General features: G+C 46.8%; 1 protein-coding gene across 1 annotated transcript; it reads right to left on the bottom strand.

The window, feature by feature from the left end:
• Positions 1-3,802: 3,802 nt before the first annotated feature.
• Positions 3,803-22,420, bottom strand: LOC120945202 (olfactory receptor 6C65-like). Its single transcript, XM_040359185.1, has 4 exons — positions 21,905-22,420; positions 20,268-20,469; positions 11,820-11,944; positions 3,803-4,779 (listed from the first exon to the last, which is right to left on the bottom strand). Exons 1-4 carry the CDS (start codon positions 22,418-22,420, stop codon positions 3,838-3,840), a joined length of 1,785 nt encoding a protein of 594 aa, XP_040215119.1. The 3' UTR covers positions 3,803-3,837.
• Positions 22,421-22,804: the final 384 nt, after the last annotated feature.

The raw sequence follows: 22,804 nt of genomic DNA on the forward strand, positions 1-22,804 counted from the left end.
TGAGGATGAACGTGGACATTGAATAAGTTTTTTGGTTCACTCCCCGTACACCTGGACAGTTTCCGCCTGCTGGGGTGTTGCTGGCAGGATGAATTCTATGTAGATCTTGCTTACCCATGTGCTGCTCAGTTTCCTGCGTGTTATTCGGATGTTCAGTTCCTTTGTGGAATGGGTGGTCCTGATATCAGGGTTGAATTCCGTCATCCATTAATTGGATGATTTCCATTGCGTGGGGACCCCTTCCGCTATGTTGTGTAGGATACTTGTGTCTATATTACAGCACATTTAGGGCACAGTCAGTATTCCCTTGGCGAAGGGCATGAAGGAGGGCCAGACTACCATGTTTAGTTTGTTTCAGGTATAGTGATTTTTGCGGACACTATGGGGTGTTGGTTGCCGGAGGATACATTGGTGGCCCTCAAGGCGGAGATCCGTTGGACGTTGGGAATGCGCAAGTTACAGCTTAAAAGCTACAATCACCGTTGGGTAAGTTAATTTTACATTTCGCATTATCCCCATGGGCTGGGTTTTTGCAGCCGGTTATTAGCTGATATGGTGGGGTTTAAGTCCTCTACGCATTTTCTCTGTCTTAATCGGAAACTTCAGGAGGACTTGAGAGTGTAGCACACATTTTGGTAGAGTATGATGGGAGATCGGTTTGTATGTGGGGGGGTGAGCTACCTCGAATAGTTTATTTTATGAATGCTACAGGGTCATCAGGTTATGGGGCTTTCTACCAGGGCATTGGAGTGCGGCACCTTGGCCGCGTTCCTGGTTAGACACGTTTTTTTCTTTAACAGGGTGCTCCTGGTGCTTCTTCCGGTAGTGCTGACCATGGAAATGTGGGGCGAGTTGTTTTAAAATTGAAATTAGGTTGAATTGTACTACATGGGAGTGGTTCAAGTTATTGACCGCATCTCAGTTTGACTCAACCCGGTCAAAGGCTGTTGCGACACATGGTGCTTAGCTGCTGCCTATAATTGAACATCTTTCTATATGTGTTTACCTCCCCACGGTAGACAATAAGCTGGAGGACTCATTGTCTCGGTTCAGTGAGATAGGTTCAGAGGGCTGGCACCAGTGGCCGAGCAACAGGGGGTTCCTTGGCATGGGTTGGATCAGGAGGTCGGTGAGTGAGGTTACGGGTACAGCCTACACTAAGTTATGGCAGGAATGGTGGTATGTCTGGTGGCTAGCTTGGGTGGATTAGGTGCAGTCAGAGGTAAGGATGAGGGTCCTTTATTTTGTCTCTAGGAACATTGTGCCGGGTGTGTCGGTAGAGAAGAAGCTGGCACACTTAACGTTTTTCTTAAAGTTACAGGGCGGGGTGGATGTTACAAAAAGATTTGGGGTTCGACAGGCAGTAAAAGGATATCGGTAGTCACAAAAATGCAAGGATGAAGTCCTTGTGATCTACTGTACGTAGATGTTCAGTGTCTTCAGATACATCATAAAGGGTCCAGAAGTATTGCTCTGCAATGGGGTCCAGCAACAGAAAATAGCATGTGCAAAGTGTTTCCTTCTTGAAGCTTTAATGTAAAGAGATAGGATGAGGGTGTCTGCATGCAGTGTCTTTGTGGGGTGTACACAGGGTGATCTTCTGCCCGCTCAAAAATCTGGATGATACCAAGGCTCAAGGGAATAAGATGTCCTGTAACAGGCTGTTGAAGAATCTGCAACCAGTGAAGGGTGTCTGGCCGTGCACCTAGCGACAATGGGATTCTGCTGTAAATGTACCAGTGACAATGAGATTAGCCCGCCACCAGTCACTCAGTCGACAGAAAGCTGACAATGGTGGATCTGCTAGATCACTTGCTAGAAACTCTTCATGCTGTCTAGGCCACAGCTCTTGCTCCCATTCCCTGGAGCGGCCGGGTTACTGCTCTCAGCTGAAGGCCACGGTCCCAAGAGAAAGGGTCCTCCCCAGACCAGGCTATTTATGTCCTCACCCAGTATTCTTCTCTTTCTCCCAAGCCTGCTGGAGCTTCTAGTCTGCAGCAGTCTGGCTCCAATGCAAATCCTGTCTCCTTGGACCACATATCCCATGATCCCTTGATCTCAGCTGTGGTCTCTGCTTGCTCTGCATTCAGGAGATGATGACACAGTGTCCGGGCTGAACACTAGAGGCAAACAGGCCTACTGCAGTTGGTGTTACAGAATGTCCCACAATGACTCAGGCAAAGTTAGCCAGCACCTGGCTACACATGCAATGATGTAATTAAAGAGGAAGTCAAGTCTTCTTGTTTTTTTTTTTTTAAAGTTGTTTTTATTAAGGTATTTCTCATAGTACAAAGAAAAAACAGAACAAACAAACAATATACATACATTCATAGCTCAAGCGCGTACAGTACATACACCAAGACATCAGATATTGACACTCAGAATAATGTGTATTGGGGACCCGTTATGTAACCATTGTGTGATGTTGTGGGTGGATCCGGGTCATTGTTCAGGTGGTGACTGCAGTATTCTCAAGCGTATATAAAGAGCCTGTATTTCTTTCAATAAAGAGTCTGATTCCTGCTTGACCCTCAATACAGAGCCTTGTCTTGTACTTGGGGGGAGAATTATTCATATGGGTTTCTTGTTCGGCTGATTGGAGTGTTCAGTAGCTGACTTTGTGTTCGGGAATGGAATGTCCTAAACGACTTTAACCCCTTTCATACTCGGGGTGTCATTACATACGCCACTGATGACATCATCGGCGCATGCATTCTGAAAGAACGGCCACCCGTGCCATTTCTTCAGGACCTTGTGCCATGAATGATGGCTCCCATGCGCACACGCAAGAGTGACATTATCGCGGCTCCCGCCAATTACAGTGCCCTAGCCCGCGAACCTGGAAGAAACACTGGGGAAGATGTCAGCTGTCTCCGCGGTGTGTGGGCGCCGCTGCAGGGCTTCGTTCTAAGGTAAGTATTTCATAATGAGCTAGCATGCGATGCATACTATGCTCATTATGCCTTTGTCTTACAGTTTTTTTTCTTTTGTTTTGGGGTTTACAACCTCTTTAATGAATGAAGAGTTGTGTTAGTACATGCCTTTTATATCTGTATGAAGTTCAACTTAAAAGAGAAGTATGTTTTTTTATTTTTTTTTTGCTAGTCATACTTAACTTGGTGGATGCAGCATCAGACCGAGAACCGAGCCACCGAACATCGTCGATGGCTCGGTTCTCACTCCTCCCTGAGCAGAGTGATGCTGACTGTCAGTCAGCATCACTTCTGCTCTACTTCTCCATGCTCATTGGAGCACTGAGTAGTGGAGGAACGGGGAGCGGCTGTCTCACCATCTCAGTGGCTCGCTAAGATGCTGAAGCCTCGTTCACACGACCGAGGATCTCGACGGGCAAAACACATCGTTTTGCTCGTCGAGTTCCTTGTTAGGCTGTCGAGGAACTCGACATGCCAATTTTCTCCATTGCCGTCGCGGAAAAAGAGAACATGCTCTCTTTTTGGCTCGTCGAGTTCCTCAACAGTTTCCTCGTCTAAAAATGTACACACAACCGGTTTCCTCGGCGAAAAAAAAAAAAAAAAAAAGTTTCTTGCTGGTTTTTGCCGAGAAACTTGGTCGTGTGTACGAGGCCTGAGACTGCCATCAATCAAGGCAGCTGGCAGATCCAGCCTTGGAAGTCGGGATGACGCGGTGCCTCGACTAACGGCAGTGATGTCAGCAGAGAGAGGACTTCAGACCGCTCTCCGCTGAAAACGGGTCACAGGAGTGCAAAACAAATTGCACTCCTGTGACCCAGAGGAGAAGCCCAGCCTAAAAAGCTCAGGCTAGATTTCTCATTTAAGTTGGCAAAAAAAACAGATCTGCTTGGTTCAAAGAGAAATGTCAAAATTTCTTATTCACTGACCTAATCTTTTTAAGGCATTCTGCACGGAACTCTTTATTGTTGAATGTATAGATCAGCGGGTTCACTAAGGGGGTCCAGAAAAAGAATATGAATGTGAAAGTGTTGCTGAACTGCTGTGTTACTACTTTGGCTGGCAACGCATAGACACCAAGAGAGAGACCGGACTGCATGGAGAACACAATGAGGTGGGAGCTACATGTAGAGAAGGTCTTCTTCCTCCCGGTGGATGAGGGAATTTTAAGAACTGTTTGAATTATAAACACATACGTTACAAAAACAGACAAAGATGTGACCAATAACATGAAGAAGCTTATCACAGCAATAAAGAATCGGATGTGCGTTGTATCGGAGATGGCCAGGTCCATCAATGGAGAAGGATCACAGAAGAAATTATGAATGGTGTTGTGGCCACAATATTGTAACTGGCTCAGTAAACCAGATATTACACTTGTAAATGAGGCCGAAATAATCCAAGATGCAATGACCGCCCAAAAATAGATTCTATTGTTCACAAAGGAGAAATAGCGTAATGGATGACATACAGCCAAGTATCGGTCATAAGACATTAAAACATAGTGAAAGCACCCAACATCTCCTGTAGTAGCAAACATCTGTGATTGTAAAATGCAACCAGCGACAGTGAAGGTTGGTCTTTCATGAAGAACGTCATTTAGGAATTTTGGAATAATATTTGTGATGCTTATCAGATCATAAATGCACATGCTCTGAATTATGAAAAACATCAGCGCCTTGAGATTAGCGCTACTAAAAATAATATAGACGATCAATACATTTTCCGAGCAAATTAAAATGTAAATGATCAGAAACAAAACAAACATCGGGATCCTGAAACCTTCAAAAGCTGTAAATGCGGTGAGTTGAATTTCAGTGATGGCTGTGCAATTCTCGGGATACACCATCTGTGGAGGAGACAATCAAACATACAATATTTTGAAGATCAATAAATCTGCCCTATGTCTTCTGTTTTTTGTGCTAAAGATAATTGTTCACGTTGAAGCAGAAGACTTCAATCATCTAGTTATCTTCTCTCATCTTCATAACATAGGGCTAGATTCAGCATTGATTTACGCCGGCGTATCTATAGATACGCAGCGTAAATTCAAAGCTGTGCGGGCATATCTTCTTTCTGTATTCAGAAAGCAAGATACGCCGGAATTAGGCTAAGATCCGACTGGCGTAAGTCTCTTACACGGTCTTATCTTAGGGTGCATACTTACGCTGGCCGCTAGGTGGCGCTTCCGTCGCTTTCGGTGTAGAATATGCAAATTACCTAGATACGCCGATTCACAAACGTACGTGCCCCCGGCGGAATTTTTTTATGTTGTTTGCGTAAGGCTTTTCCGGCGTAACGTTGCTCCTGCTTCTATGAGGCGTACGCAATGTTAAATATGGACATTGTTCCCGCGTCAAATTTTTTATTTTTTACATTGTTTGCGTAAGTCGTTCGCGAATAGGGCTGGACGTAATTTACGTTCACGTCAAAACCAATACGTCCTTGCGGCGTACTTTGGAGCAATGCACACTGGGATATGTACACGGACGGCGCATGCGCCGTTCGTAAAAAACGTCAATCACATCGGGTCACCACCCATTTACATAAAACACGCCCCCTCATACTCATTTAAATTAGGCGCGCTTATGCCGGACCCATTTACGCTATGCCGCCGTAACTTAGGAGGCAAGTGCTTTGTGAATACAGCACTTGCCTCTCTGATTTAGGGCGGTGTAGCGTAAATACGATACGCTATGCCGCCGTACAAATGCGCCCACCTACCTGAATCTAGCCCATAGTGTTGCAAGTGTTGTGCACTCTGTCCAAGGTTCACAAAGGGGAGGTCCTGGTGCAACTCATCAACCTAGGGGTGACCGCAATTACACTTCCCAACCATGCCACCCTAGCAGACCTTTACATAGAGCCTCGTCACTGTATCTTGGAGGCTTAGCCCAGGGTAGAATCCATATGTGCCCCTCTACAGGCAGCCATGGCTTTGTTGAATGAGTTTCAATACCAACTATTGCTAGAACAGCTGGATATTCCTCTCCGAGACTACCCTCTGACACAACAACAGCTGCTTCATCAACTGCTGGAAAAGCACCTAATGGTCTTTATGTATCTGTAGTCTTCCAGTAAATGGTTGATTACATATGCCCTTGGGTGGTACTCGCACCCTTAATAACTACAGTGCCACATCCTACTTGTTTGATAGAGGCTTGTAATGGGAAAAAATTGACTTTGTAGGCACTACTTGAAAATATTCCCTGCAACTCATCGCCTTCTGGGGATCGTGGCCAGAGCCAGATTGAAAAGTTTTTGTGTTTTCTCTCCCCCTCCCCCCCAATCTTGGGGTGTGGTCAGATAGCTGGGGTGCTGGAGGATCTGGGATGACCACACTGGATATTCCCTAATGACACCAATTTTTTGGTGAGTTCTTTATATCTCCAAGGTTGTTGATACTAATAACCGTATTGTATTACTGTAAATTACAATTGTAACGGAATGACCCGGAACAAACAGAGACTTTGTGAGGATGGAGGATACTCCTGTGTCAGCGTCACTGATAACTCTTGGGTCTGAGTCCACTCTGTGCCCTTTGGGCATGGAGTGGCAAGTGAATCGTAATTCATGGATTACATGAGATTTGACATCACGGACAGTTCATATTGCAGGATCTTGAGAGACTACAAGATGTTGGTTAATTGTGACCCCAACCAGTCAATATTCTATGACTCATTTCTATGATTAGTCTAGTGACATGCTAATTGCATCAGGGCTTGGAGGACATTCCATTGTCCTTGTGTAAAGGTGTTGTAACGGACAGGTGTTAATCCCAGGTCTGCTCCCAGAACTCTAATTATGCATACTAAAGACTGCTTATGTGTGATAACCCTGTCTACAATCTATTGATGCTCAGAGGTGTCAAGCGGTATGCGGAGACGGAGTGGGTGAAGGCTTTTGTTGTTAGTAATTGAGGAATGTTTAGTAATTAGCCTTAGTGTGTGATTGGGGGGGGGGCAGTTTGATTGTTCCTGTAAATTCTGTGACCTGTTGTACTATATAAAAAGACTGAGAGAAATCATTAAAGTATCATTACATTTGGAACAAGCACAGAGCGTGTCTCGTCTTGATTCTGGGAAAATGGGAGGCCTGCTGGTCTGTCTGTGTGTCAGATGAGCTGTTGTCGTGGATGGAAGGTTGTAAACGGTGGTGACCGTTACAACAATTATGTTCTCTATCTCCCATTAAAATGTAATAGCTCCTGAGGAAGCAATGTTTAATCGCGAAACATGTCAAGCTTGTTTTAATGCTTCAAGAACCCTCTACATGATCACCCAGGAGACACTTCCTCCTTATTCTAGCGTGGGCTATTCTATGATACATTTCTCCGCAACAAGTGATTGTTATCTTTAAATGCCGTCCTGTGTTTTTTTCATATGCTTCTTTTATTTGTGTAGCTTTTCTTTTATGTATTCCATTGGATGCATTCAGTAAATAATATTTGTATATTTGTGTCATATTAAAATGTGTTATATATTTTTAAGTAGTGCCTACAAAGTCCATTTTTTACCATTACAACCCTCTATCTGTAGTCTTCCAGGCTGGTAGCAGAGGCCATTGACCATCTAATCTATAAAGGGAACACTCCACCCATCTAGGAGTGATACCGTTACATTCCTTCAGTGCTGTGACTGGAGATCAAAGACCTACTTCACAACATGTTGCAAAGTGGGGTGATTCGGGAGAGCCGTAGTCTTTGGGCAGCTCCACAAGAAGGGTGGAATTCTGTGTAGATTACCACAAGCTAAAGGCATGTACCCACAAGGATGCCTACCCTTTGCACCGGGTAGAGGAATCACTTATGGTAGTGGGGCAAGCCAAGTACTTCTCCACCTTTGCCTTAGTGAGCGGCTACTGGCAAGATCAAAGATCGCAAAAAGACTGCCCTCATTACACCGCTGGGACTGTTCGAATTTAACAGCATGCCCTTTGGGCTAATGCTCCTTGAACCTTGCAGCGCTTAATGGAGAGGTGCTTGGGAGATTTCAACTTTGAGACTGTGATAGTCTACGTTAAAAACATTATCATTTTATCCAAGACCATGTTAAGCATCTGGACTGGGTGTTGGTAAAAAATACCAAGAACGAGCAAGGCAGTAAACTGGATCCTTGAAACAGCAACCCTTTATTCCAACTATAGTAGATGGCGTGATCATAGCGGTACTAATCCCGTCAAGGGACATCTCCACTGCAAACCTGTGAGCTTAGCGGCGACTGTTCTGCCAAACCAGCAGGAGATAGAAACATGTTTGACCCTGTGGATGTTCCACCTGTGCAGGAAGTCTCTGTTGAATGGAACAGTCAAAGAGGGGCGTGTAGGCAGGTGCAGTCTATTTTCTCCACTGTAGGTGGCGCTCGACCACAGCAAAAGTGCAGTTGGGGGGGAAGTCAAGAGGAAAATGGTTGCACTGTAATTTCCTGGGTCAGTGGGGAAGCTATCCAATTTGATGCCGCCACCCCATGTGACTCTGGCAGCCATATTGAGACAAGCAGAGCCTATTGAAGGCTCCTCCAGGGCTTGGCACACATTTCACAAGTGGGTAGAGTAAGGACAGATCACCTGTCTGACAGGGCCAGTAATTAGCATCAGGGAGAGGTTCCTGACAAGTAAAGAAAGTATAGGGACACACCATCCTTCCTAGAAAACTTCCCCTTTGGGAACAGACTAGCCGGGCCTCATTCCGACCCTCAAGACAGACATGGTCAGCACTCAGCACTTCTGAGACCTGCTCTGTAACCACTGTTGCATCTTGTGAGTGTTCCCAGATCGGACTCCTCCCCGCCGGGCTTGTTGTGAATTGCTGAACTTTAACGTTATTACAAGTTTTGTTTTCTGCAACATGGCTCTGAGTGTTTACTCCCACGCACCACACTACACTTCCCCAGAAGCAGTAAAATCTTGTGAATGGGTAAAATGAGTAGCGGCAAATAACAGGAATGGGTTTCATTAATTAAAAAAAAAGCTATATATACACTGTATTACCAAAAGTATTGGGACACCTGCCTTTACACGCACATGAATGTAGCACTACCCTCGTAGGAGCTGCTGGATTAGTTTTGGGTCTTGCACGTTACCTCAACATTCGTTGTCTAGGGGAAGAAAGTCTGTAAAGAGCTCCAATGTCCACACAAGTTGTAAAACCTTTAGCTGTTTTATTTTTCTCATAACTTGCAAGAAAGTAGAAGGATGGAGGAGCAGGGGAAGGTTCAGGCACATAGTACAGATCACTGGGGAAAGTTCCAAAAAAGTCACTCACCACTTCCTCTCGAGTGGGTATTGCTCACCCGGATAGGCCCCTCTCACCTGGCCTAGCAGCCGGAATGACGCATAAACAATGATCAGTAACAGTCTCTGCAACAGACTGGTTGCAAGCAAAAGTGAACATTACGGAATCTTCTGCCACAGGATTTGGTACCCAAACTTCCAGCCTTACAGTTTAAGAGCCTTTAAGCCGACACGGTGAAACTGTAGGGTAACATGGATTGTGGATCATCCCCGAATAGAGTCACCAGGCCTATCCCGAGACATCAGCCTTCTGCTTGGTCCCATCCTGCGCAGGGCCTCCCCTGGTTTTCTCCATTAAGTAGCCTCCTCTCGTGGGACGGACAGCTCAGGATCAATAGGCCCCAGTCAGGATGGCTGGGCCTACTTGGTAGAAGTACAGCCTCGGGCCAACAAAGCCCCAAGGCTAAACGACCATCACGGACCTCGAGCCAGGAGGGCCTCGAGGCAGAGCTTCTCACAACATGGCGTCTGTCCCTTAAGTATTTTTCCCCAGCATGCCCAGTGGGGAGACCACTGGGCTGTTCCCGGGAAAAGACACCCAATGCACCATAGCCTGCCTGAATTCCAACATTGGCCGGTGGTGGTATCGCCACCTACAGGCAACAGTGGGAAAATCCCTCCAAGCACAGCCACAGCCAGAACAGAGGCTGATTTTGTATCAATCATCAAAGTCTGAGCCAATTATCAGCTCTGACACCCACTAAATTTAACATAGCACCTGATCATCAGGACCAGGGCACTACATGAACTTTAACCACTTCCATACCGGGCCTATTCTGGCACTTCTCTCCTACATGTAAAAATCATCATTTTTTTGCTAGAAAATTACTCAGAATCCCCAAACATTATATATATATATATAAACATTCTGGCCCGGATTCACAGACATTGGCGCATATTTATGCCGCCGTAGCGTATCTTCTTTACGCTACGCCAACGCAGCGCAGAGAGGCAAGCACTGGATTCACAAAGCACTTGCTCCCAAATCTGTGCTGGGTTTCTCAGGCGTAAGTCGGCATGAGCCATGCTAATGAGGCGTGGCCCCATGCAAATGATGGGCCGAGCGCCAGACAGATACGTATTGCCAACTGCGCATGCTCCGTCCCGTGGGCGCGTCTCAGTGCGCATGCTCACAATCACGTCGGAACAACTGCCTAAGATACGCCGGATCCCTGCCTACGGCATGAACGTAACCTACACCCAGCCCTATTCACGTACAACGTACACTACGTAAAATACCCCGGCTTGTGTTCCCTGGTGCAGCCCTTTGCATGGATGCTGCTGAGTTACACCTCCTTTATGGGGCATAACTTTACGCCGTACGTACAACTTACGTGCACCAGTCGTAGCCTGCGCCGGGTGCAAGTACGATCGTGAATTGGCGTATCACCCTCATTTGCATATTTGAATAGAAAATCAATATGAGTGCCACATGCGTACAGCGTAAATATGCGCCCACGATACGCCGGCGTAGGCAAGTTACGTCGGTCGGATGAAGCCTAATTTCAAGCGTATCGAGTTTTGAGGGCACGGCTCACAGATTCGACGGCGCATATTTGCACTTACGTCGGCGCAAGTGCTTTGTGAATCCGGGCCATTATATGCTTTTTTTTGGTAATAAAATGGCAGTCATTGCGACGGTATTTGCGCGAACATTTCAAAAAATTCAATTTTTGGGGGTAAAAAATACATTTTCATGAATTAAAAAATAACAAAACAGTAAAGTTAGCCCAATTTTTTTCGAATAATGTGAAAGATGTTGTTACGCAGAGTAAATAGATACCTAACATGTCATACTTTAAAATGTCACACGCTTGTGGTATTTTGCTAAATTTTGGTACTTAAAAATCTCCATAGGCGACACTTCAGTTTTTTTTACAGGTTACCAGTTTAGAGTTACAGAGGAGGTTTAGTGCAGACGCACTACAACAAATGATCAGAGACTACAGACACACTACAACAAATGATCAGAGACTACAGACACACTACAACAAATGATCAGAGACTACAGACACACTACAACAAATGATCAGAGAATGAGGACACACTACAACAAATCACCAGAGACTGCAGACACACTACAACAAATGATCAGAGACTGAGGACACACTACACAAAATGATCAGAGACTGCGGATACAGTACAGAGGTGGTTGGAGACGTTACATGAGATTGCTAGAGATCACTGCCATTACAAATCAATACTTCCTCGAATGACTTTCCAGACCTGACAGCTGCACAGGATCTACCAAAGATCCTGAGGTTGGGCCCCCGGGGTTCTATGGAGAATATTCTGTGTGTTTAATAATGAAGGTGATATATCAGAGAATAATATTCTCATTGTTTTCTATGATAAGAATCTCCTGAAGATGTTCCATATTCCTCCTCAGACATCATTACATCTCCTGTACATAAAGCACATTATGAAGATGATGGAAATTGTGTTTTGTGTCCCTGTAAGGACCTCGGTTATAACAAACTGATAACAAATGATAAAACATCAATCAGTAAAACAATCATAAATCATTGTGTATATCAGATCTCAGCTGTCTATAGAAAGTCATCATTAATGACACAAGTGGAATGTTGTTTGTCTCACCATTCGTCCTGGGAATACGATGATCGGTGTTATAACACGGAATGTCTCATTCTCCGTGTTCCATGGACCTCCATGCTCCGGCAGAGGTCTCTCTCGGTGTTCCGTCTTATGGATAATTCTCAGGCCTTTTTATACAGTTGTGATCAGCTATTTCACTGATTTATCCCCGTGGGGTTCATTTCCCAAAGCAGATCATTAGATTGTATATTTATTTTTTGATGCTGCAAAAAATAATATCTCTTTTCAGACTGAAATAAAGGAAATTAAGGAAGGCTCTAACCTGTTTGTTTGTTTTTTACATTAACTGGGACCAACTTTTAATTGTTTAAATCCATTTAATAAATGTATGAGTCCCCCCAGCCCAATGCTGTAGTCCAGATACGGGGCTTCTTACAGACCTATCACACACTTTGTTGAATTTACTGGTAAAGTGGTTAATGCGTGGAATCTAGGATTGCCTGAACCTCCTGCAGTCAGGAATCCCTATCAAAACTAAAAACGGCAACACCAAGATATGCCAAATCATATGCGTGTGGTGGGGGGGGGGGGACTTAGGAATGGGGTGCAGAATTTTTAGAAATTAGGTCAGGGCCCCATGTAAGCCAAAAGATAGGACCACAAACTGTCACACAAGTATTTTCCTGTCTCCTGGCTTTAAAGGGAACCTGACAATGCCCATCAGAATGACCAAGGGTGGCGGTGTACCTGGTGGGACCCAAGCTTTCTTTGAACTCATCCACTAATGCCGCGTACACACGGCCAGACTTTCCAACGGGAAAAACTCTGTCGGAATTTCCAATGGAAAAATAGAGAACCTGCTCTCTATCTAAGTCCGTCGGAAATTCCAAGCCGGATGGTAGCCAAAGGAAGGTTCTGCAATGACCTAACGAAGCTAAATTAAATATCCAAATTTGATACTTATCCCCATACCCTAATGCCACGTACACACTGTCAAAATTTTCGTCAGAAAAAGTCAGATGGGAGTTTTTCGTCGGATATTCCGACTGTGTGTATGCCCCATCAGACAGTTTTTGTTGGATATTTCGACCGTGTGTACGCCGCATTAGGGTATCAAGTATCAAATTTGGATGTTTAATTTAGTTTCTTTAGGGCATTGCAGAACCTTCCTTTGGCTACCATCCGGCTTGGAGATGAGCACTATGGGACCTAACCAGTTGCTGTTAGATTCCTCCATAAACCCATGTGTTTTTGGATTCCTCCAATAACCCCATTTGCCTAAGATTTCTCCATAATACTATTAGCTATTTGATTCCCACATAGTTACATAGTTAGTCAGGTTGAAAAAAGACACAAGTCCATCCAGTCCAACCACAAAAAAATAAAAATAAACAAACAAAATAAAAAACACAGTACAATCCCATACACCCAACTCCATACCCACAGTTGATCCAGAAGAAGGCAAAAAACCCCAGCAGAGCATGAGATCCAATTTGCTACAGCAGGGGAAAAAATTCCTTCCTTTTTTTCTGTTAGTTTCCTCCATAACCCCATTAGCTGTTAGATTCCTCCACAACCTCATTTGTTGTTATATTCCTCCATAACCTAATTTACTTTTAGGCCTCGTATACACGATAGGTTAACCAGAGGACAACGGTCTGAAGGACCGTTTTCATCAGTCCAAACCGATCGTATGTAGGCCCCATAGGTTATTTAATCTTAGGTTAAAAAAATGAGAACTTGCTTTAAAATTTAACCTATGGATTGGTAACCGATAGGTCAAAACTGATCGTTAGTATGCAAAAGCATCGGTTAAAAATCCATGCATGCTCAGAATCATGTCGACGCATGCTTGGAAGCGATGAACTTCGTTTTTTTCAGCACGTCGTTGTGTTTTACGTCATCGCGTTCTGACACGATAGTTTTTTTAACTGGTGGTGTGTACGCACAAAGGAACCATCAGTCAGCTTCATAGGTTAACCGATGACAACGGTCCTTCAGACCGTTGTCCTCTGGTTAACCTATCGTATGTACAAGGCTTTAGATTCTTCCATAACTCCATTAGCTGTTAGATTTCTCCAAAACCTCATTTGTTTTTATGTTTCTCTATAACTCGATTTTCTTTTAGAATTCTCCATAACCCCATTTACTGTTAGATTCCTCCATATCTCCAAGAGCCAACATTTTCTGTACTTCTTCTGAAATGTCTTTTCTCATAACTTTACAGTTATGCCGGGTACACACGAGAGGATTTATCCGCGGAAACGGTCCTCCATTTTGATCTCCTGGTTGTACTAACCAGGAGATCAAAATCCCTGTGGAATTCCGTCCGCGGTGACGTGTCACGCCATCGCTGCGATGATGACGCGGCGACGTGTGCGACGCTGTCATATAAGGATATCCACGCATGCGTCGAATCATTACGACGCATGCGAGGGATGTGTTCGGACAGATCGATCCGGTGAGTCTGTACAGACCACCGGATGGATCCGCTGGAGCCGATTCCAGCGGATAGATTTCTTGGCATGCTAAGAAATTTTTATCCGCTGGAAATCGGTCGGCCCGAAAAAAATCAGCGGAAAAATATCCGCTGGGTTGTACACACCAGCGGATCTATTCGCTGGAACTGATCCGCAGATCAATTCCAGTGGATAGATCCTCTCGTGTGTACGGGGCCCTAGTGGTGCTCTGCTCTCATTCTAGAATTATGGCCGGGATAACTGGCAGTATAGTATTCTTGCTGGTATGATGGGGTCCTGGAGGCTCTTCCTCATAGGAAGGAATTCCAATGGTTAAAATGGAGGTCGTAGTACTCCCCTAGTGTGGAGGATTCTTGAGGGGCCCAGTGTATCCTGATTTGTACAGTGCTACCTTTTCTGGCTCAGGGCTGGGAAGGCTGAAAGCCCACTGTGGCAAATGCTGCTTGGGAGTGGTACCCTGAGGGTGCTCACTATGGGTTTGAAACCCCACTGTGAAAATGAGTAGGGATGAGCCAGCAGTTCGAGTCGAACGTAAGTTCGAATCGAACATCAAGTGTTCGTTTGTTCTAAAACAAACCAAACATGGGGCTTTTGCGGAAAATTTGAGTACCGCGGAACCCCCCATAATGCACTGCGAGATCGCAGTGCATTTCTGTATGATGATTGGCCAAAGCTTGCACCTGACCTGCATGCTTTGGCCAATCACAGTGCGCTCTGCTGAGCGAGCCATAATTGGCCAAAAGCAGGGTGCCTCTGGCCAATCATGGCTCAGGGGGACTAAGTTTATGCCCCACACTATATAAGGCTGCTTATACAGCAGTTGTGTGTAGTGTTGTTGGCGTGGACAGAGAGATAGCTTGAGTTATATTAAGCAGACAGATTATTAGTGGCAGTGTATTTGATATATACTGTATATACAGTCAGTCTAAAATGTCTATATATATATATATATATATATATATATATATATATATATATACTCTACATTCAGCATAGACTATATATTTAGTGTTTACTCTATATTCAGTCAGTGCAGGCAGTGAATTAATATATATATGTGTAGCGGACTAATCCTGTTGGGCAGGCGCTGCTTTAAATTTAGAGGGGGGTCTGAATGTTAGTTGACTCAGATATGTGTAATTGTGACCAAATTTAGCCTCTGTTCCAGCCATGGCTGTGCTGGGAGTAACCACCAATGTTCGCCTGGGGGTGTCATTACCACCCCAGGCCAAGGGTGGCAGCAGCAGAGTCAGGGTGTATTGGGTGTCCCCCTCGGCAGCCGAACAGTGGGGGTGATCATCCCACTGTGCATGCTGGGGAGGGGTATTTAAGGGACAGACGCCACTGACGTTGGACGTCAGTTTGTCGTCCAACTCACCTTGTGGCTCGCCTGGCCGGGGGTGCGTGCTCCTGAAATCCTGGCTCCGGGACCACGTTGGTTCGGGGTTGTGATCTATCCAAGTAGGCCCAATAGCAGGGCCTCTGATAGGCCAGTACAACTGGCCCTGTTGTACTGGGCCCGGCCAGCAGGGGGGCCCGGGCAACCTGAACTGATAGCTAATAAATGTAAAAAAAAATAAAAATCCACCAGCCATCGTCCATCCGACGCCCAGCACTGTCACTTTAATGTGCTAGTGGCTGCAGGGGGGGGAACTATTTCTTCTATTTCGGGCGCGGAAGAGGCATTCTCCCGTGCCCGCTACTCCTGCTGGCTAAAGTCACAGCCAGTGCACCTTCTATATTGCCTTTCCTGGCGCGGCTCCGTGATTCCTCTCCCTCCGTGTGAGTGAAGCAGTGAGGAAAGCGGCGGCGGCAGAAGAAGCAGCTGGCATCCGACTGGAATAGTTTGTGTGGCCACTCCAGTCCATGCAGGATCAGGAAGGAAGTGACTCCTGGGGCTCGGCAGTCTAAGGTGTGACTTGTGTGCTTGCTTGGGGGGGGAGGATTCAAGATCTACTGCAGCAGCCAGCATCTATACATCATGGCACGGGTGGCACTGTCTGCAGGTAGCACATGCATTATGGGCCATAATGCATGTGCTGCCTGCAGAGACAGTGCCACCCATGCTGCCAATGGCATTATGTCATTGGCGGCATGGGTGGCACTGTCTGCAGCACAATATGGCATTGGCGGCACTGTCAGCAGGTAGCACATGCGTTATGGCATTAGTGTCATGGGTGGGACTGTCTGCAGCACATTGGCGGCATGGGTGGCACTGGACCATAATGCATGTGCTGCCTGCAGAAACAGTGCCACCCATGCCGCCATTGCCGCAATGTGCTGCAGAGATAGTGCCACCCATGCTGCCAATGCCGTAATGTGCTGCAGACAGTGCCACCCATTACGCTAATGCCATAATGCATGTGCTACCTGCTGACAGTGCCATCTATGCCATAAATGCCATATTGTGCTGTGGACCGTGTCACCCATGCCGCCAATATAATAATGCCATTGGCAGCATGGGTTGTACTGTCTCTGCAGGCAGCACATGCTTTTTTGGCATTAGTGTCATGGGTGGCACTGTCTGCAGCACATTACGGAAATGGCAGCATGGGTGAGAAAAATAAATATCACTTGTAGAAAAACACGCACTTTGTTTCAAGGCGGGTTCTGGGGATGGGGCCATGGGTGGGGTTGAAGGTGGGGCCGGGGGTGGAGCTATATGGGGCCCTGTCAGGTAGGCTGTACGGGTCCCCATGATTTCTATCATTGGCCCTGCCCAGTAGTCTTGGGATGAGGCCTGGAAACTTCATTGAGGGATGCACCATACACTGAGAGGCTTGATGGTGATCGCCTGTCAGATCTGAGTTCTACAGAAGTGAATCTGGAGAGATCCGGGTGCTGAATCCTGTGTTAAGGGATTCCGGGCCATAAGTGTCTCATCCTAAGGCAAGGTCTGTGGCAGAGACTGTACTTTATTCCGTGCGCCATTCCGGCTGCTAGGCCAGTCAGAGGGACCTATATGGGAGAGCAATACCCATTCTGTCTAGAGTGGCGACGAGAACTGTGTCGGTTGCCGGAGGATACATTGGTGGCCCTCAAGACGGAGATCCATGGGACGTTGGGAATGCGTAAGTTACATCTTAAAAAATACAATCACCATTGGGTATTTTAATTTTACATGTCGCATTACCCCCATGGGCTGTTTTTTTTGTTGCAGCCGATTATTGGCTGCTACGGCAGGGGTTAAGTCCTATACACACTTTCTCCATCTTAATCTGAAACATCGGGAGGACTTGAGAGTGTGGCACACATTTTGGTAGAGTGTGATGGGAGATCGGTTTGTATGCCAGGGGAGAAGCTACCTCAAATTTTTTTTACGGATCATACAGGGTCATCTGGTTATGGGGCTTTCTACCAGGGCGTTGGAGTGCGGCACCTTGGCCACATTCCTGGTTAGACACTGTTTTTTTCTTTAACAGGGTGCTCCTGGTGCTTTTTACGGTAGTCCTGGCTATGGAAATCTGGAACGAGTTGTTTGAAAATTTAAATTAGGTTGAATTGTGACTAAATGGGAGTGGTTCAAGTCAATGACTGCATCTCAGTTCGTCCCAACCCGGTCAAAGGCTGTTGCGCCACAGGGTGCTTCGCTGCCTACAATTGAACATCTTTCTTTATGCTGTTCACTTCCCTTGGGGTAGACATTACGCTGGCGGACTCATTGTCTTGGTTTAGTGGGATAGGTTCAGAGGGCTGGCACTGGCGGCCGAGCAACCTTGACATGGGTGGCTGTGGGAGATTGTATTGGATTAGAAGGTCGGTGAGTGAGGTTACGGGGACAGCCTATACCAAGTTATAGTGGGAATGGTGGTAGGTCTGGCGGCTAGCATGGGTGGATCAGGTGTAGTCGAAGGTAAGGACGAGGGTCCTTTTTTTTTGTTCTTTCTTTCAGATGGAGTGCAGCACGCCTCGTCTGGATCTGGGGTTACTCTTATGTTCTGGGGGCCAGGCGAGCTGCTGTTAAGACATTTTTCAGGGGGGAGGCGGGTGTCTGCTGGTTAGGGGTACCGGGGATGAGGTGGAACAAAGAATTGCCTGAGGTGCATTACTTTGCTTGCCTTGACAGGCCACTGGACATGGTGGTACTCCATGTTTGTGGGAACGATCTGGGGGGTTTGCTCCAGTAGGGAGCTCATTCGGGAAGTTGAATTTGATTTCTGGAGGCTCTGTACAGCCTTCATGGATATGCTGGTCTTGTAGTCCAACATGGTGGCTCAGACAACTTTGCGTATGAAACGGTCATTTCTGAGATTGTACAAAAAAATAAAAAGTTAATAAAGTGGTGGGTCGAATTGTATTCGTAATGGGGCATGGTCATTTGCCATTTAGTATTGGAGTCCGGTACCGGGGGGGGTAAGGGTCCATTTATCTGGGGTGTGTATTGATTTGTGGTCCCTGAGGGTTGCAGGATGGCATTCAATGTACATTGCGGGTGTGGAGGGGCCCCCAAGGGTAAGGTGTCACCCTAGTGAGCGGTGGCGGTGGTTGGTCTTTTGACGGTGGAAGAAAAAAGGGATTTTTTATAACAGCTTACGTGTAAAATCCTTTTCTTGGAGTACATCACAGGACACAGAGCTGCTGCATTAATTACTATGTGGGTTATATAGTCTACCTTCAGGTGATGGACACTGAAGTTCCCTCCCTATATAACCCCCTCCCATACAGGAAGTACCTCAGTTTTGTAGCAAAGTAATTCCGATATTCCCCAAGAGGGGCGGGAGCTCTGTGTCCTATGATGTACGCCAAGAAAAGGATTTTACAGGTAAGCTGTTATAAAAAATCCCTTTTTCTTTATCGTACATCACGGGACACAGAGCTGCTTCATTAATTACTATGTGGGATGTCCCACAGCAATGCCACCTGAGGTGGGGGAAACATGCAAGTGCAAAACATAGAAGCCACTAGACGCAAAACAACTATACTGCCGCCTGCAGTACAGCATGGCCAAAGGCCATGTCTGTGTGCCCCCTAACATCCAAATGGTAAAATTTTGTGAATGTGTGAACAGACGACCAGGTCGCCGCCTTACAGACCTGAGCCATGGGAACCTGATGACGCATTGCCCAAAAAGTGCCCACAGCCCTGGTAGAGTGAGCCTTTAAAGATACCGGGGGATCCTTCCCTTTTAGGCCATAAGCCTGAGAGATTACCTGCCGAATCCACCTAGAGATCCTGGTTTTCGACGCTGCCTGGCCCTTTCTGGGCCCGTCCGGCAGAATAAACAGGATATTGGTTTTTCTCACCTGGGCAGTAGCTCTGATATAGATCCTGATTGCCCTAACCCCATCCAAGGAATGTAGCAACCTTTCCATCCAGGAAGCCGGATTTGGAAAGAAGGAAGGAAGGAAGGACCAAATCTTGGTTTAAGTGAAAACCGGACACCACCTTCGGGACACAGAGCTGAGACAGAGCTGCTTCATTAATTACTATGTGGGATGTCCCACAGCAATGCCACCTGAGGGGGGGGGGGGGAAACATGCAAGTGAGGTCGTAAAACGACCCTATCCTTATGGACCACCAAGTATGGTTCTTCACAAAAAAGCGCAGCTAACTCCGAAACCCTCCTGGCGGACACCATGACTACCAGGAATACTAGCTTCCTGGTTAACAAAATTAACGGAATCTGATTCAAGGGTTCAAAGGGCTGCCTTTGTAATACAGAGAGGACCAAGTTTAGGTCCCAAGGGCATGATGGGAGCCTGATCGGGGGATTAACCCGTAAAACCCCCTGTAAAAAGGATTTCACAAGGGAGTGGGTAGCCAACGGTCTCTGAAACAAAATGGATAAGGCCGAGACCTGTCCCTTAATGGTGCTGACAGCTAGCTTTATGCGCACCCCCTGTTGGAGAAAATCCAAGACCCATGATGAATTTGCGGGGAGGCCAACCTCTGGGCCTGGCCTCGCAGCAGGCTAAGTATGCCTTCCACACCCTATAATAGATCAGTCTAGATACCGGTTTCCTGGCATTGATTAGAGTAGAAACCACAGGGTTGGAAAGACCCCTCTTACTCAGGATATAAGATTCAATCGCCAGGCCATCAAATTTAGCGACCGTAAAAAAGGGTGGAAGATCGGACCCTGTGAAAGTAGGTCTGGCCGGAGCGGGAGCGTCCAAGGTTCTCCTATCGCCATCCTTACAATGAGGGTGAACCATGTCCTGCGGGGCCAGGCGTGGGTTACCAGAATCACCGGCTTGTTTTCTGCCCGAATCCTGTGGAGGAGCCGGGGTAACAGCTGAAAATTAGGGAATGCGTAAAGAAGGGAGAACTGAGTCCATGGGCACACCAACGCATCCGTTTTGCACGTCCAAGGATCCCTTGTCCGAGACACAAACCTCCTTAACTTTGTGTTGAACCTTGACGCCATAAGGTCCACATCCGGTGTACCCCACCTCCGGCATATCTCCTGGAAAACTACGGGATGGAGGCACCTGACAGTTTTCTATCCCCAGAATATACACCGCCGAGATGCAGGGCACATGGGCCTCTGCCCAAGTGAGGACTTGATTTACCTCTCTCTGAGCAGCTCGACTCCTGGTGCCACCCTGATGGTTTACATATGCCACCGCCGTGACATTGTCGGACTGCACCCTGACTGGGTATCCACGCAGTTCGTTTGTCCATGCCTTCAGGACTAGCCGAACCGCACGGATCTCTAATAAGTTGATGGGAAGAGTTTTCTCTGAAACTGACCATTTCCCCTGCTGGGAAAGCTCCCCCATAACTGCCCCCCAGCCTGACAGGCTGGTGTCTGTGGTAATTATTCTCCAGGAGACTGGGCTGAAGGATTTCCCCTTCTGCAAATTCTGGGGGGTTAACCACCAACCCAGAGCCCGTCGAACTGATGGGGATAGAGCCATTGGATAGTCCAATGCCTGCACCTCCTTGTTCCAGGCTGATAGAATGGCCCTCTGCAACTCTCTTGTATGGAACTGCGCATAAGGCACTGCCTCGAAAGTGGCTACCAGCTTCCCCAACAGTCGCATGCAGATACGGACCGACGGTCTCTCTTTGCACAAGATCGAGAGAATCAATTCTCTTATGGAGCTGATCTTTGCTTGGGGCAGAAAAACTTTGGAGGTAGGTATCGAGGAACATGCCGAGATATTCCAATCTCTTTGTTGGCTCCAAGGCTGACTTGTCCTTGTTTATGACCCAACCGAATGACTCCAAGTATTGTACCGTGAATCGCACCCCTTGATTTAACCCTGGGGCTGAATAATCTATTAATAACAGATCGTCCAGATAAGACATAATGGCAATCCCCTGGGCCCTCAGGTTGGCTAACAGGGGTGCCAGAATCTTTGTAAAGACCCGGGGAGCCGTGGCCAACCCAAAGGGGAGAGCCACGAACTGAAAGTGGCGTGGGCCTTTTGCAAATCGCAGGAACCTGTGATGGCCTGGAAAAATAGGGACATGAAGGTATGCGTCTATAGATGCTAGGAAATCTTCCGCAAGCAAAGCGGTGGCTACTGAGCGAATGGATTCCATTCGAAATTACCGAATCCTTAGATACTGGTTTAGGCTCCTTAGATCTAAGATTGGCCTGACATCGCCATTTGGCTTCGGAACAATGAAGAGGTTCGAGTAGAACCCTAATCCCTGTTCCTGAGCCGGTACCCCCACAATTATTCAGTCTGGGCATACCCAGTCCTGATAAATCAGGTCCTCTAGTAGAGGATGAACTGGAAAGATAAACCCCGACTGTGGAGCCTTTGAGGAACCCAAAGAGGACACCGCATTAACCGCCGGCTCTGGAAGAGGTAATTTGAATGCCGAGCGAACCATATCTGTCAAAGACTGAATCCAAAGCTTTTCAGCCTGGGATGCAGAAAAAGGTTCCTCAATAGTTGACTCTTCTGAGTCAGACCTCTCCAGTTCCTCATCAGCCTGATCCTCCAAAAAATCTCCTTCTGTAGGGAAATTCATTGGGCCCAGGGACTGGCTCCTGGGAGATGGAGATCTAGCCCGCTTCCTATCAGGCAGAGAAGCAGCAATTAAAGCTGTTAGTCTCTGCTCCAACCCCCCTAGGGTGGAAGCAATCACACCTGGAATTTCAGGGGAGTATGGCACCATAGAGGTATGACCAAGGTCCTCCGAACCCGAAGGGGAACCCTTTTGCTTCTTTGCATTTTTTGCAGTCCCCGACCCCTTAGGAGCCATGACCTTCCCAGGTGCTATAAGAAGACTAAGGTATGCCTGACAAGCCTGGTCCCCCACGAGGTACTGTTTACCAGTCTGTTCTAGCTGACAAAAGCTGAACCCGTCTGAGCCACTGTCCTGCTACTGCTCCAAGAGCTTCCCATAGACCTGTGGACCTCCGTTAGCGCTCTGTGTCCCAGCCGTCAGCACGACCGTTCCTCCCACTCTCGCAACCACGCCTCTCCGAACGTACAAACCGAGACACTACGCCATGATGGAGGCAGCAGAGGGGGTCAGCGTTCAGGCCGAGGAGAGGCTGAAGCGGTCCAGTGTCGGCTAAACAAACCTTCGTGCTGGTTACAAGAAAACAGCAGGTACCATGCACCAAGGACATATATACAATCT

Source organism: Rana temporaria, chromosome 1, assembly GCF_905171775.1.
Source record: "Rana temporaria chromosome 1, aRanTem1.1, whole genome shotgun sequence".
NCBI classification, from domain to species: domain Eukaryota; kingdom Metazoa; phylum Chordata; class Amphibia; order Anura; family Ranidae; genus Rana; species Rana temporaria.